General features: G+C 33.0%; 1 protein-coding gene across 1 annotated transcript in view; it reads left to right on the forward strand.

The window, feature by feature from the left end:
• Nucleotides 1–17124, forward strand: part of Spata1 (spermatogenesis associated 1) — a 31585-nt gene continuing 14461 nt past the window's right edge. Inside the window, exons 1-7 of the mRNA XM_021255461.2 lie at nucleotides 1–756; nucleotides 3268–3374; nucleotides 8626–8743; nucleotides 9562–9615; nucleotides 9708–9939; nucleotides 11433–11550; nucleotides 12409–12463. Of these exons, the coding sequence (XP_021111120.1) occupies nucleotides 655–756; nucleotides 3268–3374; nucleotides 8626–8743; nucleotides 9562–9615; nucleotides 9708–9939; nucleotides 11433–11550; nucleotides 12409–12463 (786 nt within the window). The 5' untranslated portion in view covers nucleotides 1–654. The remainder of the gene's footprint in view (nucleotides 757–3267; nucleotides 3375–8625; nucleotides 8744–9561; nucleotides 9616–9707; nucleotides 9940–11432; nucleotides 11551–12408; nucleotides 12464–17124) is intronic.

Consider the following 17124-nt stretch of genomic DNA (forward strand, 5'->3'; position numbering starts at 1 on the left):
CAATCTTTCTGTTTCCAAAAGTACAGTTCTGTGTTATGTAAACTACTATATAGTTAATTTTTTACTCAGAGTAAAATGATTTGTTTAGAATAGTAAAATATGTCCTAGTCTAAAGTCCATTACAATGTAATTAACTAATTTACCTAATTATCCTTGACTTAGAATGAGGTTACATCTTGATAAATCCATCATAAGTTGAAACTGAAGTGCATTTAATACACCTACTGGGTGTCATAGCTTTCAATTTGTTACACTGTGAATGAAGTATCAGCTGTTTCCATCTGGGCTCCTGTGGTTGACTGGGACCTATGTCTCACTGCTGTTGGCCAGCTTTGTAAAAGAGTATACAACCACACACTGCTGGCCCATGAAAAGATGAAAATTCTAAATTTAAAGTAGAGTATTGCTTTTGCAATTTTACAAGATGGGGACCATGCATATAAGATGTATGTTCATTTCATTGCAATTACCTACCTGTTTATTTGTAGTGTGTCTTTTTTATGAGAATAAGATTGTATATATGGCCAAGTTTCATTTGGAATCTTTTAAAGCTTTTGTATTTCTTTTTACTTTTTTAACAAATTAGAGGCCAGCAGTAAGTGCAATGCTTTTTTAAACAAGCCAAAAATCTATCGAATATATAGTAGTACTTAAATGAAGAAAGTTAGAAGAACAACCAGAATTCCAACTGATAATTATAACTTGCAGACACTGATGAGCCTGTCACTCAATTCAAGTCAACCTTCTTCATCAGAGGTAAGAAAATTATGCCTATCATTGTTTTTGAGTTTTGATAAATCAAAAACTGCCAGTTACATAAAGTATTAGATATCGATTCCTCATCTCAGGTATCCCATTATTCAATTATACTTCTTGCATCATTAGCTCAGTTTCTCTAGTATTCTAAATTGAGACCTCCAGTGAATTGATCTTGCCATCTTTATTTCTCAGTAATAATAAAACTAGGTATGTGCTGCATACCTAGCTTAAATTCCATAGAACAGTCTTGATCAGTCCTTAGTGCATACTTTTGACGCTTTGCCCTTCTCTTGCTCTACTGTTTTCATTTGCAAAACAACTCTCCTTCATTTCTTCACCTATACCTTACCTACTTCAGGCAGCTGAACATGGTTAGAGAAAAATATGCCAGCACAAGGACTATTCTCACCTTAAATTTATGACCATGACTCTCAAATGGAATCTTTTGCTGGCAGTCTGCCACTATTTTACTCTCTCTGCCTTAATCATACTAATCATACCTAGAGGCCTTTCCTTTAGCTTTATTTATTTATTTATTTTTGCTTTTCTGAGACAGGGGCTTGCAATGTAGTTATTCCAGTAGTCCAGGCTGGCCTTGAATTCATGGCGATCCTCCTGCCTCAGCCTCCCAAGTGCTGCCGCTAGCTATTCCTAGAACTCTTTATCTAGGATATCATTTGACTGATTTATTGTTTCCCTTAATTCTTTACCCAAATCTCACCTGCTCTGTGATACCTACCCTATTCTATTTAAAATTGAAAACTTCTCCAATCATTGTCTTCCCTATTTTCATTACTCTGCTTTTATTCTTTTTTCCTAGTAATTGTCTGCTTATAATATACTAACCTATTAGTGTTTTATGTTTATTGGTTAGTTTCTGTACCTCTTACAGAGCCAGGACTAGTCCAAGGTAAATGATGTACTTGCTGTCATGATGCAAAATTTAAGGGGCCAATAAAAATTTTAGTAAATCAAGATAAACATTTTAATACAATATTTTTAAAAATTAAAGTTATTGCAAAAAATCCATAGTGAACAAGATATCAACATTTTAAATAGAAATAGGGTTCAACAGTCCTATAGGTAGCCATTTTGAAGCCTAAGGCAAATGGAAAAATATGTGCCCCATGTAGATATATCTTTTAATGTATTTTGATGGTTAAGAAATTTAGTGAAAATATTAATGGGCTATTTCCATTAAATCCAGAAATAAAAGATGATAATAAACCAGGATTTTGGTATAAATAGAATGTTTTACTTTAAAATATATTTACTTTAAAAATTTTCAACTATTTTATTGTTCTGAAAAAAATGTGAAGTGTATTTTTCTAGAAGCATACATACAAACGTTTAGGTCAAGAAATATTTTCCCCTGTAACATATTAATACATTTATATAAAGATATGTCATATTTACTTCAAACTTCTTAAGCTTTTGCAGATATTTAACAGTATAACTTAGGAAATCATTCTTTACTCTGCTATTCAAAATGCACCACATGGCAAATTTTACTATCATGTCTATGCAAACATTTAAATTTTTGTTTAATACTTCATCAAAAGTATAGAAATAATTTATTTTATTTAGAAAAACAATTTGAGCCTCACCTTCAGTGCAAGAACCATTTTTATCTCCTATAAAAACTCATTTTAATAATAGGTCATATTCAAACTTTTACTAAAGTTTCCTCAGATATTTAATATTAAAATTAGAGTATAATCATTTAAATATTTTGACTTTTAATATTCAGTGAACAGCAAATTTCCTTAGCCTATAAAATGTGAGAGGGCTGGGAATTTAGCTCAGTGGTTCCGCCACCTACCTCGCAAGCACAAGGTCCTGAGTTCAATCCCTGGTACCAAAAAATAAATTAATTAATTAAATGAAATGAAATGTGAGTAAATTTGCTGCAATTGTTTCTGTTGTAGTATTCTAAATATTTTAAATGGAAGGATTCTAATTAGATTCATTATAAAACATTAATAGAAAAGTGGATGGCTTTATATAAGCACAGATAAGCTTATGGATGTGCCCTACATCTGTAATAGGTTATTCCTGGAATTCTAGAAAACAAATACATTTTCCAAACCACGCTGTTAACATTTTTGAAGGTACTCAGAGATACCAATTCTCACAACTCTAGTATGGAGATGATATACAAAAGATAAAGATTACATAAGATCACTCCAAAGGAATGAGTAGCTGGGGAAGTGGGAGGGATAAAGGTTGGTGATGAGAAAATTAGTATTTTTATTTTAGGCCACAGAAAGAGAATATTTATCAAAGATATGGAGATAATCTAGGAAACAAGCAATATCTACAACATCATTTCCAAGGAAAATGTGCTCCATGTGCCAAATAGCTAATTTTAAAATTTTTTGATTTTTTATTTGTTCATAGGGATGCATGTTTTCATGTTATTTCAATTTTATTTATTAAAATTCTATAGGATATCAGTTGATTTTTGTCCATCTTAAAAATATTTTAACTGCTTTTCTTTTCATTCAGTTGATGGAGCTTCATGTTTTTTATGTCCCTGAAGGATCATGGAACTATAAGTTAAATACTATATCAATAGAAGTTGCTAACAAATTTATTTCTGCTGGATTTATAAGGCAAGTATTTTCTAGTTATATAACAAAGTACAAAAACAAATCAAAGTACAAAACCAAATCATTTTTTTCTGCAGAGAAAAATTCTTTCAGAAAATTTAAAAATTATAAGTGGAAAATATTTTCTTCATTTGATGGATCCATTCCTAATTTAATAAACACTAATACAAATAGGATTATGTAACAGTTAAATGAAACATTTTGGTAGAAAGAGATGTCATTTAGCCATAATACTGTTACCCCAAAAATGGCATATAACCTGTGTATTTGATTATACACAAAAAGAATTAAGAGAAAAATTATCTGAAAGTAAAAATGTGGAGAGTAGGAGACTTCCGGGCCAACATACCACTGCTCCCAGCACAGAGGAGGCTTCCAAGTTGAAATGTCACTGCTCCCAGTGAAGAGTAGGAGGCTTCTGGGCCAATATACCACTGCTCCCAGCACAGAAGAGGTGAGCCATGCGGGCACCAGGAACAACACTCCCACCCGTCAAAATGAAAAGACATGTAAATAAGCCTCAAAACCAGACTTCCAGATCACCTACAGCAAACCCAAAGGGAAACGAGATGGAACACTCTTGATACTCAACCACCTGGACTCCCTGAAATGGCAACAAAAGAGGATCTGGAAAAAATGAAATGAGAAATAATTTCTCAGATAACAGCAGAGATTGTACCCATAGTGCAAGACATGATTAATAAATCTAGAGAGAAGGGGCTGGGGATTTAGCTCAGTGGTTCTGCCTCCTGCCTCGCAAGCTCAAGGACCCAAGTTCAATCCCCGGTACAAATAAATAAATAAATTAATTAATTAATTAATTAAATCTAGAGAGGACACACATAAAAAAAATAGAGGAGCAAGGAACATAATGGAATCCATAAAACAGATGCAAGCAGATTTCCAGGAGATTAAAAACTCCATTGAAAGTCTACGCAGTAGAATGAGCCAATGTGAGGACAGAGTTTCAGATATAGCAGATAAGATTGCAACTAGTGACCAGGAAAAGAAAAATTGCTTTAAAATTGTAAGGGATCACAAGAAATCAAGCCAGCAGCTGCTAGATGGTGCAAAGAATAACATAAGACTGACTGGAGTCAATGAAGAAACAGGAGAGAGTGCAGACAACATAAAAAAAATTCTTCACAGAAGTAATGGCAAAAAACTTCCCAAACAGGGGAAAAGAACTTAACATACAGATAAGTGAGGCAGATAGGACTCCAACTAGCCTTGATCAAAAAAAATCTACACATAGGCATATAATTATTAAGATTCCAGAAACCCAGCAGAAGAACAAAGTTCTACAAGCAGAGAAAAGAAACAAATTGCATGCAAAGGAAAGCCCATCAGAATCACAGCAGACTTCTCAACACAAACCAGCAAGGCAAGAAGAGCTTGGAGTGATGTATTCCAAGCCCTGAAGGAAAACAGCCTCCAACCCAGATTGATGTACCCTGCAAAACTATCTTTCAAAATTGATGGGGAAATAAGATACTTTCATGACAAAGAGCACCTGAGGAACTTCATGGATACCAAACCAGCACTCCAAAAAATTTTAGACAATATCCTAGGAAAAAGACAATGAGGATCACAACTCCAGGAAACAAAGCAGAATGAATCCACTGGGCATGACAAGAAATTAAAAGCAAACGGGGAGAATCCAACAAAAAGAAAACATCATGACAATGATAAATCAATAAGTATCAGTTATAACCATCAATGTTAATGAACTCAATTCACCAATCAAAAGAAATAGACTGTCAGAATGAGTCAAGAAGCAAGATCCAACAATATGCTGCATACAAGAAACACAATTCAGAAAGAAACTCATAGACTAAAAGTTAAAGGGTGAAAAACAATACTCCATGTGACAGGAACCAAAAAAAAAGCAGGAGTAGCTATCCTCTTTGCAGGTCAAGTGGATTTCAAACCAACACTGATTAAAGAGACAAGGACACTACATCCTTATAAAAGGAACAATCCAACAGGAAGAGATGACAATCATAAATATGTATGCACCAAACACTAGTGCACCCAACTATATAAAACAAATACTAACAGACATGAAAAATCACATAAGCACTAATACAGTAGTAGTGGGGGACCTCAATATTCCACTGTCACAAATAGATAGATCAACTAGACAAAAAACAAGCAACAAAATACTAGAACTCAAACTCTTGAACAAATGAACTTAACAGATGTTTACAGAGTATTGCACCCCACAAAATCAGAATACATGTTCTTTTCAGCGGTACATGGGTCATTCTCCAAAATAGACCACATACTCTCTCATAGAATATGTTTAAGTAAGTGCAAAGGAATTGATGTTATCCCCTGTATATTATCAGACCATAATGCGATGAAATTGGAGATCAAAAGAAACTGCAAGAATTTCATAAATACATGGAAATTGAGCAACACACTTCTGAATAACCAATGGGTCACAGAAGAAATTAAAGAAGAAATCAGACAGTTCCTTCAATTAAATGACAATGAAAATACAACATATCAAAATCTGTGGGACACAATGAAAGCAGTCTTACGAGGGAAATTCATAGCAGTGAATACTCATATTAGGAAAACAGAGCAAGCCCAATTAAACAACCTGATGCTTAACCTCAAGCTTCTAGGAAAAGAAGAGCAGGACAAACCGAAAGCTCATACAAAGGAGGAAATTATAAAGATCAGAGCAGAAATCAATGCAATGGAGACTAAGAGAATAATACAAAAAAATCAATGAAGTGAAGATACAACCCACAATGTGGGAAAAAAATTTCACCAGCTGTCCCTCAGATGAAATTCTGCTATCTAGAAACTATAAAAAACTTTTAAAAAATCAGACCTCCCAAACTTAAAGACCCAATCCAAAAATGGGCATCTGAATGAACAGACACTTCTCAGACAAAGAAGTGAAAATAGCAAATAAACATATTAAAAAATATTCAACATCACTGGTCATTCGAGAGATGCAAATGAAAACAACTCTGAGATTCCATCTCACTCCAGAAAGAATGGCTGCTTTCATGAAATCAACCAATAACAAATGCTGGCAGGGCTGTGGGAAAAGAGGAACACTGCTCCACTGCTAGTGGGAGCATAGACTGGTGCAACTACTGTGGAAATCAGTATGGAGATACCTCAAAGATCTAGGGCTAGAGGTGCCATTTGACCCAGCTATTCCCCTGCTGGGTATCTTCCCAAATGAATTAAAAGAATCATACCACAGCGATATATATGTGCATCCATGTTTATAGCAGCACAGTTCGTAATAGCTAAAGCTTGGAAACAGACCAAGTGCCCATCAACTGGAAACTGGATAAAGAAGATGTGGTTTTTTTACAACATGGAGTACTACTCAGCCATAAAGAATGAGAAACTAGACATTTATAGCTAAATGGATGCACATTGAGGCAATACTCTTAAGTGAAATAAATAGGACACATGTAAATATCAAATAGTTTTTCTAGTGTGAGAAACTGAAAGTGCAAATAAGGACTAAAAGGTATAATAGTGTGAAATAGGAAGAAAAGAGGCAAAGGGAAAGGGGAATTGAAAGGGGTAGGGGAAAGGAAAGAAGGGAATGGAATTAATATGAGAAAATGAAAAAAATGGAAACAAAGTCTTTGTAAATAGAGTGGGATGGAGGGGTTGAAGGGAGGGCAGGGGAAGGGGGAAAAATAAGAACCAAGAGAGATTATGTAAAGGTGCAAATTTCCAATGATGAATGTCATTATATTGTGTACCTAAAATGTACCAATAAAATAAAATTTTTTAAAAATGTGTTTGAAGAGCTCTGAATATAAAGTGATATATCTCTAATGCCCTTTCCTTAGAACTATTTAAAATATAAATAGTGAGCATATATATGTGTGTTATACACTTTATATGTGTATAATGTGTTTATGTGTATATTTTCACACTCACAGAAACACACATGATAGAACATGATCTGACTACCTTCTTTTATCTCTCTTGAGTTACTCCTCTTCCTAAACTTTCCCATCTCTTTCTTCAATCACATCAGCCTCTTTTCTCTTCTAGAATACTTCAGATATCACCCTACCTCAGGATCCTTGGACTTTTTGTCATTGTTGTTCCTTTCCACTTGAATGAATTTTCTGCCCTTACCACATGCTCTCTTATCTCTTTTAGGTCTCTACTCAACTATTACTTTTTTGTGTATGTATTTTCTGATCACTGCATCTTAAATAACAGCTATAATCCCTTTTATCCTTTCCTGCTTTATTTTTTCTATAGTACTTAGCCTATGAATTGTATTTTATGTACTTTGTTAATTTTACTCTCCCAGTTAAAGTCTATGAGGGAAGAGATTTTTGTTTTGTTGATTGCCAAATTTCCATCCTGTGGGACAAGATTACATAATCGATGCTCAGTAAATATGTGTTGATCAAACAATGGTTTCATGAATAAATTCTCTAATTTTCCTGTGATATCCTAGAAAAACAAGAACTTCTAACAATAACATAAGCTATGGCTTTAAATTTTAGATATTGAGGAAAGTATCCCAAATGAGTAACGTTGTAGGGTTTGACAGCATTTGATCATAAAAGAAATTCTTAAGCACTAATTATTCCTGCTAAACTTCCAAAATAAGTATCTGTGGCTAAATCAGTCTTTGTGTATAAATGGGTGTAACTTGAATCTATAGTGTTACGTGAAATAAATAAGATACACAGCTTAAATATTTTATGGTCTCTTATGTGAGAAACTCAAAGTATAAATAAATCAAAGAGCAAAATAAAAGAAAATGGGAAATAGGGAGATATATCTTTGGCAAATGAGAAGACTACTGAAACATGGATGGGCAGAGAAGGGGACATAAAAAGAAATAAGAGATGTCATGTATATGTACCAACCACCCGCAATCAATGCATTAATGATGTACTACAAACATGAGCTAATAAAATAAAATTTTTAAAAGTACATAAATTCCATAGTAAAGGTTTATTTTAATCATAAAATTTGGAGATGGATTACAGAATAGACAATTATTTTCCTTTTTAGTGCAAAATGAACTTTTATAATAGTATTTGTGTCATTTTAAAAGACAGACTTTGAGTCATTTATTTTGAAAAATATCAAGATTTACAGAATGCAAGGCAATATAGAAGCAATATATCTGATATATGAATTATTATTTAGTCCAAGATAGTTGGCTAAAGTTGCTAATCATTAGTATATCCAAAACCTATTTACTTTTATATTATAAAGCAATTTCGTGATATTTCAGAGTGTCTCCTCAACTTACTTTACGGGCCCTGAGATTGCGCCTTGGTGAGTTCCTTGGTGAAGATGCTGTTGCAGAAAAATTTTTCTTTCTAAAATGCATTGGAAATAATTTAGCTGTGGTGAGTGTTCTTATTTTTCCTTCTGATAAAATAAAAGCATACCTTACCAAATTATGTTTCTTAAATGCATGTTACAAGGCACTAAAAGGATGGGATTTTTTGTGCGTAAATTCCCTTGAGATGAAGCAAAAAGACATTTAAAATGTGATCATACAAGGAGTTTTTTCAACAAATATTTATTGATGCTTTTCTATGTACAAAACTAGAAAAAAGAATCTGGTAAGGATCATACCCTTGAAATGTATTTCATGTAGCAACCAAGAATGAATAAGTGTTTTTTAAAACAGTAACTGCATGGAAGGGAATAGTGGATAGCAAGTTATAGTTTGTTGAAGATCTTGAATGCATGATTTATAGTTTGCTACTCTTTCAGAAGCCTGGAGTTTTTGAGCAAAACAGCGACATGATTAAAACTTTTAATAAAAATTTATTGGGCCTCACCTGAAAAAGATGGATTGAAGTGAAAAGAAATTGCAGGTAGAAATTCCAGCTAGGAGGTTTTTAGTGATTCAGGCAAGAGATAAGGAGTACCTAAGGAGCAGGATGCCTCTCTGATCTCATCTACTACCATGTTCTCCTTGGTTTTGTATGGCGAGTCCATGCAAGTGATAGCCATAATTATTATTAAATGACATAGAATTTCTACTACATTTGATGCAGTGAATAGAAATAGCATTATATTCTACATCTTTAAAAATCTAGGCATAATTTTAAAATTTGATTTATATGTGCTACACATATATGTCATCTGCAAAGAGAATGGAGGTAAAAATGGAAAATATAAAAGCTTCAGTTTTTTCTCACTTATTTTTTTCTAGGTGAAGGAAAGGCAAGAATCAGAACTAAAACTCAAATCATTTGCTCCTCCATATGTATGTTATATGATATTTTTAACATACTAATTTTTTAACTCCTACTGTTTTTTAATTACAAACTAATTTTTAAATTTTCCTGTATGTTTTAGGCTCTTCAACCAGAATTATATTTGCTTCCTGTAATGGACCATTTAGGAAACGTTTATTCAGCATCATCAGCAGTTACTTTAGATGGGCTGCAAACTAATAACGATATTGCTGAGATTGATGGAACAATCCAGAGACCAGTTAGTGTAACTTTGTCGAAGGAAGAACCTGGAAGAATTCCCAGTTCTTTAGAAAACATTTTGAAAGAACTTTTTAGCAAGAATCAAGAAGAAGGTGATTTCAAATGAAATGGGGAAGATAAAGGTTATTATAGTATGTTTTAGTAGTCAGGTCTGTGAGTAAATATTGGGCAAACCTTGCTTACAAATGGAAGTATGTAAAAGGAATGCTACAATTCAGTTTGGGGATTAAAAAATTGCCAAGCATGAGGAAAAAACCCCTCTGCTTTATGTTAAAATAAAATAGAAATAGTTACAGCATATAGATAAACTCTACCTTCTTTTATAAGGAGTGTTTCAGATAAAATTAAAACTATAGAAAAATAAAAAGGAAGTGATTTACCACATAAAACTTTGGCATTACTCAGAGACCAGAAGGATCTTGTTCAGAAAAGCAGTATCAAACCAAGGCAAAATTAAATTTAATGTTGGGGACATATGTATTTCTAAAAATTCAAAAAGTTTTGTCTGATTGCACCTATGAATTAATAATTTTATTAAAAAGTACTGCGTAATTAAAAATAGTTTTGTCAGAATTAAATATACTATTGATAAAATAGAGTAAACTCTAAGAATGAATAGAAAAAAAATCAGTTTTTATATTACATAAGGAAATATGCTGTTTATATGGGAAAGACAGATATGTTAAATAAATCCCTCCAAACTAATAATATTTTTTATAGCTGTGAAATCTACTAGTTTTGTCTTTTTTCAAAGCCAGGGTTTTTTTTTGTCATTTTGCATTGAGTAGATCTTTTTTTTTAAATGTGTTTCTTTTCATTAAATGACTTTGCTAGTGCCAACTGGGAAATAAATGGTAGCAGCCAAACTAAAATTGAACCAATATGAGCAGCAGGTTGCAAAAACTTTTGACAACCTTTGCAAAATGATTTTTCAAATATTAATTTGACTCATTAATTTTCTAAATTTCTAAAAAATTTACTTATGGGGGAAGTATACATTAACAGTGATGGCTAGGTTAATGGATCTTTTGTTTATGCATAGATCATAGAATATTTGTGTTAATGTTTTAAAGATAGATTGTCTGCCTTTATAGAAAATACTGTTAAAATGAGGGAAATTTCATAAATAAAAATATATAAAATGACAAATGATTTTTAATGATCTATAATTACACTAACATTTTCTAGAGAAGGTGCCTGAGAGAAATATTTCAAAAACATGCTTTTAGTAAAAGGTTTTTAAAGACAAAGTTTGTGTACAACCTGAATTACTCTGGCAGATTCATGTTGCACATACAGAAGTCCTGCAGTACGAGTGTATATGTGTCTGTATGTGAATGTGTAAAGGGATCTGTGATCCTGTTTATTGCTTAATTCAGTGTCTGCCAAAGTGACCAGAGAATTTTCTTTTCACATAAACTAATGTTTCATGAAATTCATTTTGAAAATTGTTGCCTTAAATCTCTATAGCAAAGTTCATGAGGATTCTGAAACATAGAACAAGATTATGATATGTACATATAAAAACTTTTCTTTTATTATTTCCTTAATATTTTGAACTTTATTTGCTATGTGTGAACATCAGCATCAGTTAAGAAAAAAGCTACTCCAAACAAAAGCCAGAATGCAAACAGTCACATAGAAAATTCTAAATTGCCAGCATCTTTGGAAGATTCAAATGATTATTTTCACAACCAAAAAAGGTAATTAGTGTAGATGTTGATTCTATGTGTCATAAGCTAAACTATAAGAAAAAGGATGTGGTATCCAGAGTACTGTTATAAGGGGTTTTAAATTAGAACAAATATATAACTGAAATTAGTAATGCTTTCAACTAAAATTACCCTGATTCTCATCTTTATTGTTATATACTAACAGTTCTCTCCAATATGATGAGGGACAATTTATTACTAAGTTTATTTTTGTTGTGATATTTTTCTCATTAGGGCAACCTAATGTTAGAACTAATTCTTATTGCCTCCCTTACATTCTTGGATATAGGTAAATTCTTGGTTATAGGTTAACTAATAAATATGTTTGAGTTTCACATTGCTATCACTTCATTCAGTGTTATAGTATTTAGACAAGAATTTTGCTTATAATTTTTTGAAATTAAGACAAAGGTTTTATAAACAATTATCCATAATTGAAGTTTCTAAGATTTCCAGTTATTTTGCTCTATTATAGATAATGGACTATGATTTGCATTTAGCTATAATACAATGATATATGATTGCATTAGTTGTGGTAAATGCAGTTTATGTTGATCATTAATGAGTTGGAAAGAAAATATGATAATGGCCTCAAACTAACTTATTTTAAGAGATGGGGTCTCACTGTGTTGTCCAGGATGTTCCTAAACTCCTGGGCTCAATGAATTCTCCTGCCTCAGCCCCTTCAGTAGCTGTCACCCTGCTTGGATTTTAGACTGAATTTAAAAATTTTTAATTTTATAACTGCATTTATAGGTCAAGTAAGATATATAAAATATTCATATAACACTATGAAAGTTTACATTCATAAAATCATATTTGAATGACTCTCAAATCTGTCAATTTCAGTCAATTTCTTTGGAAAAATGAAGATCAAATCATCAACAGAAGACAGGACAATCAGGTATGATTTTAAAATTATTGTTTAAATATGGCATTACAGCCTAATGCTTAAACAGAAATTTAAATTAAACTGCAGATTAAAATAGCTGAGTTTTCTGGTTATAACACCTACAGAAGTATATGCTTCTAATCTCAGTATTGTCAATGATAGTCCAGTTTTTTTTCCTGTTTTTGTGAGTGAATAAATAATATGGCTGAATGAGAGGAAAAGGTGATGCACCAATACTTTTTTTGATTATTTTCTATGTTAATCTTTACTTAACTGGCAGCTTAATAACTAATTTATAATTGAATGTACTTGATTAACTCAGGTCTTTAGAACAGATTTCTCTAGTGTGATGAGGTAGTAGAGTAGTAGGTATTTACTATTAGGCACTAGTTGCTATCTTTTTTACCTTGGATATGTTGTCTAATTTAAACTGCAGTAGTTCAAAAGAGTTAATTGACATGATCCATTTCACAAATTTATTCTAAAGAAATGATGGAAAGACTAGGAGAAACTTGCAAATATTTTCAGGAATAAATTTAGCACCTTCGTAAGATGCTAACAATACTAGTTTTAGTGATAGCTAACAATGAGTACCAACTAATATTCATTATTCTAAGTATCTTACACATATCAATTCATTTAATCTCCACAAAAAAACCCCTATAAGGTAGATTATGGTCAACATCCCCATTTTACAGATAAGGAAACTGAGGCTCAAATAAATTCAGTGACTTGCCCATGTCATAATATAGGTAATAAATAATGGAGCTGGGAGTCTATCTTAAGTCATCTAGAATGGATACATAGTTCATGCTCTTAACTAATATAATAATAATCTAAATAATAATGATGATATAGTTATAATTATATAGCATTTATCAGACCAATCACTGTTCTAGGTACTTTATGTAGGTTAAGTTATTTACTTCAGCATCTCTGAGGAGATATTATTATCCTCCTTTTCAAATTAAAAACCTAAAACCATTAACTTTTCCATGGTTACCAGCCTTTCATTCTCATTTGGCAAAACATCAACACAAGTCAACAGAAAACAAACCTCAAGTGAATCTTTAATTCTGCCATCAAGTACAAACTATATCTTTCTGGTCCATTACTACCCTTCTAGACAACTCTGTTATATGTTCTCTTCAAACTGTCTCTTTTCTCTTGCAGTGTCAGTGATAATTTTCTTTTTGGAATTTGAAGAGAACCAACACATTTTAAACTTTTTCAGTCATCTCCTGGATGAAGTAAAACCTGTGTAGGGGAAGCTCTAGATCACAATATTTCCTTAGTTTTTGTACATTTAAAACTATCTCTAGTAGAAGGGCAAATTAAGTCCTTCAGTCTGCTAAGTAAGGTCTGTGAGCTCAGAAATTTTTTTATAGTTTTAAAGAATTCTAAAAACGAAAAACAATTTTACTACTCCTTGGTTCTTTACAGAAATTTGCTAATTCCTGCTCTAGAGTCTTGGTACTTGAAGGACTTGATTGACTAAAAATAATCCTTGTCTTGTTTCCCTTGAGTGTATATGATGTCTTACTTTATATGTCATTGTTGGGAAGTATTATCCCAATCCTAATTTTCTATTCTTTGTAAACTTACTTGTATATTTTTGCCTGGAAGGTCAGAGGATTCCTTTATTATATATACTTTTTTTCAAGCTATGTTGCAATTGAGAACTTTATATAGTTTTTCTGGATATAAAGTGGTGGACCTTGTTTTCAGTATGAAAATCAGAACTTCTTTTATTTCAAGAATATTTTTAAAATTTTTTAAATTTTACATACTATTTTTGTTCTGTCATTTTATTTTTCTTTTTCAGGGATCATAATTAGTATTAGATCTTCTTTATGTTGTATATCACTTCCTGATTAATTTTATAACTCTTTACATTTTATTTTCTTGGCTCTTTTTATTATCCTATTCTTTATTATCCTTACTGTATTTTTGGTTATATCTGTTTCTCTGTTGGACATTTGCTAACTTACATTAATTTCTGAGAACTTTTTTCTTTCTTTCTTAGCATTTGGCCAATGTCCACCTCATGTCTTCCTGGGTTTTTTTTCAACTTTATTGAGTTTTTCTTTAAATTTTTGTTTTATGATGTTATCGATAAACACTTGGTGTTATGGCTTATATCTAGATGTCTTCCTAAATCCTCAAGGAGTCATTGGTGGGACTTTTCAGAGGTGGCTGGATGTTGAGTGTGTGATGCTGGGATTGATTCATGACATGATGGTATCCCACACTGGATAGAACGTAGGGAACAAAAAATGGGCTGCTATTGCCACTTGTTACTTGCTGCTTGTTACTTTGCTGCTTTGGTGCCTTTTGCCTGCTATGAACTGTTTTTCCTCTCTGCCATCTCTCTGCCATGCCACCCTGCCTTTTAGCCAGTCAACTATGGACTGAAACCTATACATATTGTAAGCCAAAATAAACCTTTCCTCCTTCAATTTTGAGTGTCAGGTATTTTTTCTCAGCAACAAGAAAAATATAACTAAGACACTTGGCTAATTATAATTAACTTACGTTGGGAGTATTATTACTTTTTCTCTGCTTCTATACCACTTTTAGCTCAATTTTGAAGTTTTCTTCTAAATAAATTTTAGATGCTGTAATACTTTGTATTTTACTTTTATTTTTTTCTCTCACCAAACTAACCTACAAAGAGACACTCTTCCCTCCTGGTGCATTTTCTTTTCACTCAGAAACTGCTGTCTGATGATTGCCAACGCTGGCACCCTACATTTTTCAGGCCCTCTCTTTTATCCCCTCAGAGAAAGTGCTATGATCTAATGGGTCTCCTTGTTCTCAGTACCTCACCACTCCAGTTAGCACCCTCTTCTTCCACATTAGACTATGGTTGATACTTTCTATGTTACCTATATGTAGTGCTCTCTGATGCATAGACCACGTCTGAGACTCTGCCCAGACATAAACTCCTGGCCACATTTAGGCTTAGGGTCCTTATTTTCCTATTCCCAGGTAAATTGAAGGATTCTATGTCCCAATTATGCTATGGGCATAAAATAGGTGTAATTTTATTTGCCTTTTATCATAGTTGGAAGTATGTGCAGAGAGATTCTAATGCATTTGGTTTCTGTTACCCTGTGAGAATTTGATTCTGTAACTTAATAAAATAAATAAGCTAGAAAAAATATAGAAATAAGAACTTGATGAAGTTAAAAGTAGAAATTGAGTTAGAGAAATGAAAACCCTAACAGAATTCAAAACAATTCAAGATCTGTAGGTAGTAGGTAGTTGGAGAAACATCAACATGGTAAGGCTTGATGTAATTTATTCAAAAATGGTAGAAGAATGAAAACTAGGAAAAATGAAAGCAGAGAAGATAAAATATATGAGAATAAAATGTGAAACTGCTAAGATTTTTTTAAATGTGATAGAAGCATCAATTTTCTAAGCAAATATAAATGATCAAAATTAACCCAAGATGAAAAGAAAATAGCCATCCTAGAAAATTTAAGAAATTATCATATGAAATAACTGAGACCAGAAATCTTGGAAAGAAATCATGTTTGGAAAGAAAAATAATACATTTAAAATTTGTTTTGGTTTGAAATGTCTGTGGATAATGCCCAAGCAATATAGTGCAGTAGAGAGACTGTTGTGTGACAGAAAGCATTCATCAATACATAAGAGAAAGCCATCCCAGGCTCCTAGGGCAGAGAAGGTAAGCCGGTCCCAGCACCCGGAAGGAAGCTCCCCCACCACCATCCCAAGTACCTAGAGCACAGAAGCTGAGCCGGTCCCAGAACCCAGAAGGAAGCTCTCCTGCTGCCATCCCAAGCTCCTAGGGCAGAGAAGGTGAGCCGTGTGGGTGCCAGAAGCACCCCCTCCCGTGGAAATGAGAAGACACATAAACAAGTCTCAAAAACAGACTTCTGGATCACCTACAGCAACCCCAAAGGGAAACGAGATGAAACAATCTGATACTCAACCACCTGGACTCTCTGAACTGGCAACAAAAGAGGATCTGGGAAAAAAGAAATCAGAAATAATTACTCAGATAACAGCAAAGATTTTGCTCGTGGTGGAAGACATGATTAATAAATCTAGAGAGGACACAGATAAAAAAAATAGAGGATCTGAGGAACATGATGGAATCCCAACATAGGAAACAAATGGAATCCATAAAACAGATACAAACAGATTTCCAAGAGATTAAAAGCTCCATCGAAAGTCTGTGCAGCACAATGAACCAATGTGAGGATAGAATTTCACATATAGAAGACAAGATTGCAATTAGTGAGGAGGAAAAGAAAAATTGCTTTAAAATTGTAAGGGAACACAAGAAATCAATCCGGCAGCTGCTAGATGATGCAAAGAAGAATAACATAAGACTGATTGGAGTCGATGAAGAAAGAGGAGAGACTGCAGATGACATAAAAAAACTGTTCATAGAAGTGATGGCAGAGAACTTCCCAAGGAGGGGGAAAGAACTTGACATACAGATAAGTGAGGCATATAGGACTCCAGCTAGCCTTAATCAAAAAAAAAAAAAATCTACACATAGGCATATAATAGTTAGGATTCCAGAAATCCAACAGAAGAATAAAATTTTACAAGCAGTGAGAGAAAACAAGTCACATACAAAGGAAAGCCCATCAGAATCACAGCAGACTTCTCAATGCAAACCCTCAAGGCAA

The sequence above is a fragment of the Heterocephalus glaber genome, unplaced genomic scaffold (assembly GCF_053883595.1).
Source record: "Heterocephalus glaber isolate CG9 unplaced genomic scaffold, H.glaber_assembly_v1.0 deba00001442, whole genome shotgun sequence".
NCBI lineage: Eukaryota > Metazoa > Chordata > Mammalia > Rodentia > Bathyergidae > Heterocephalus > Heterocephalus glaber.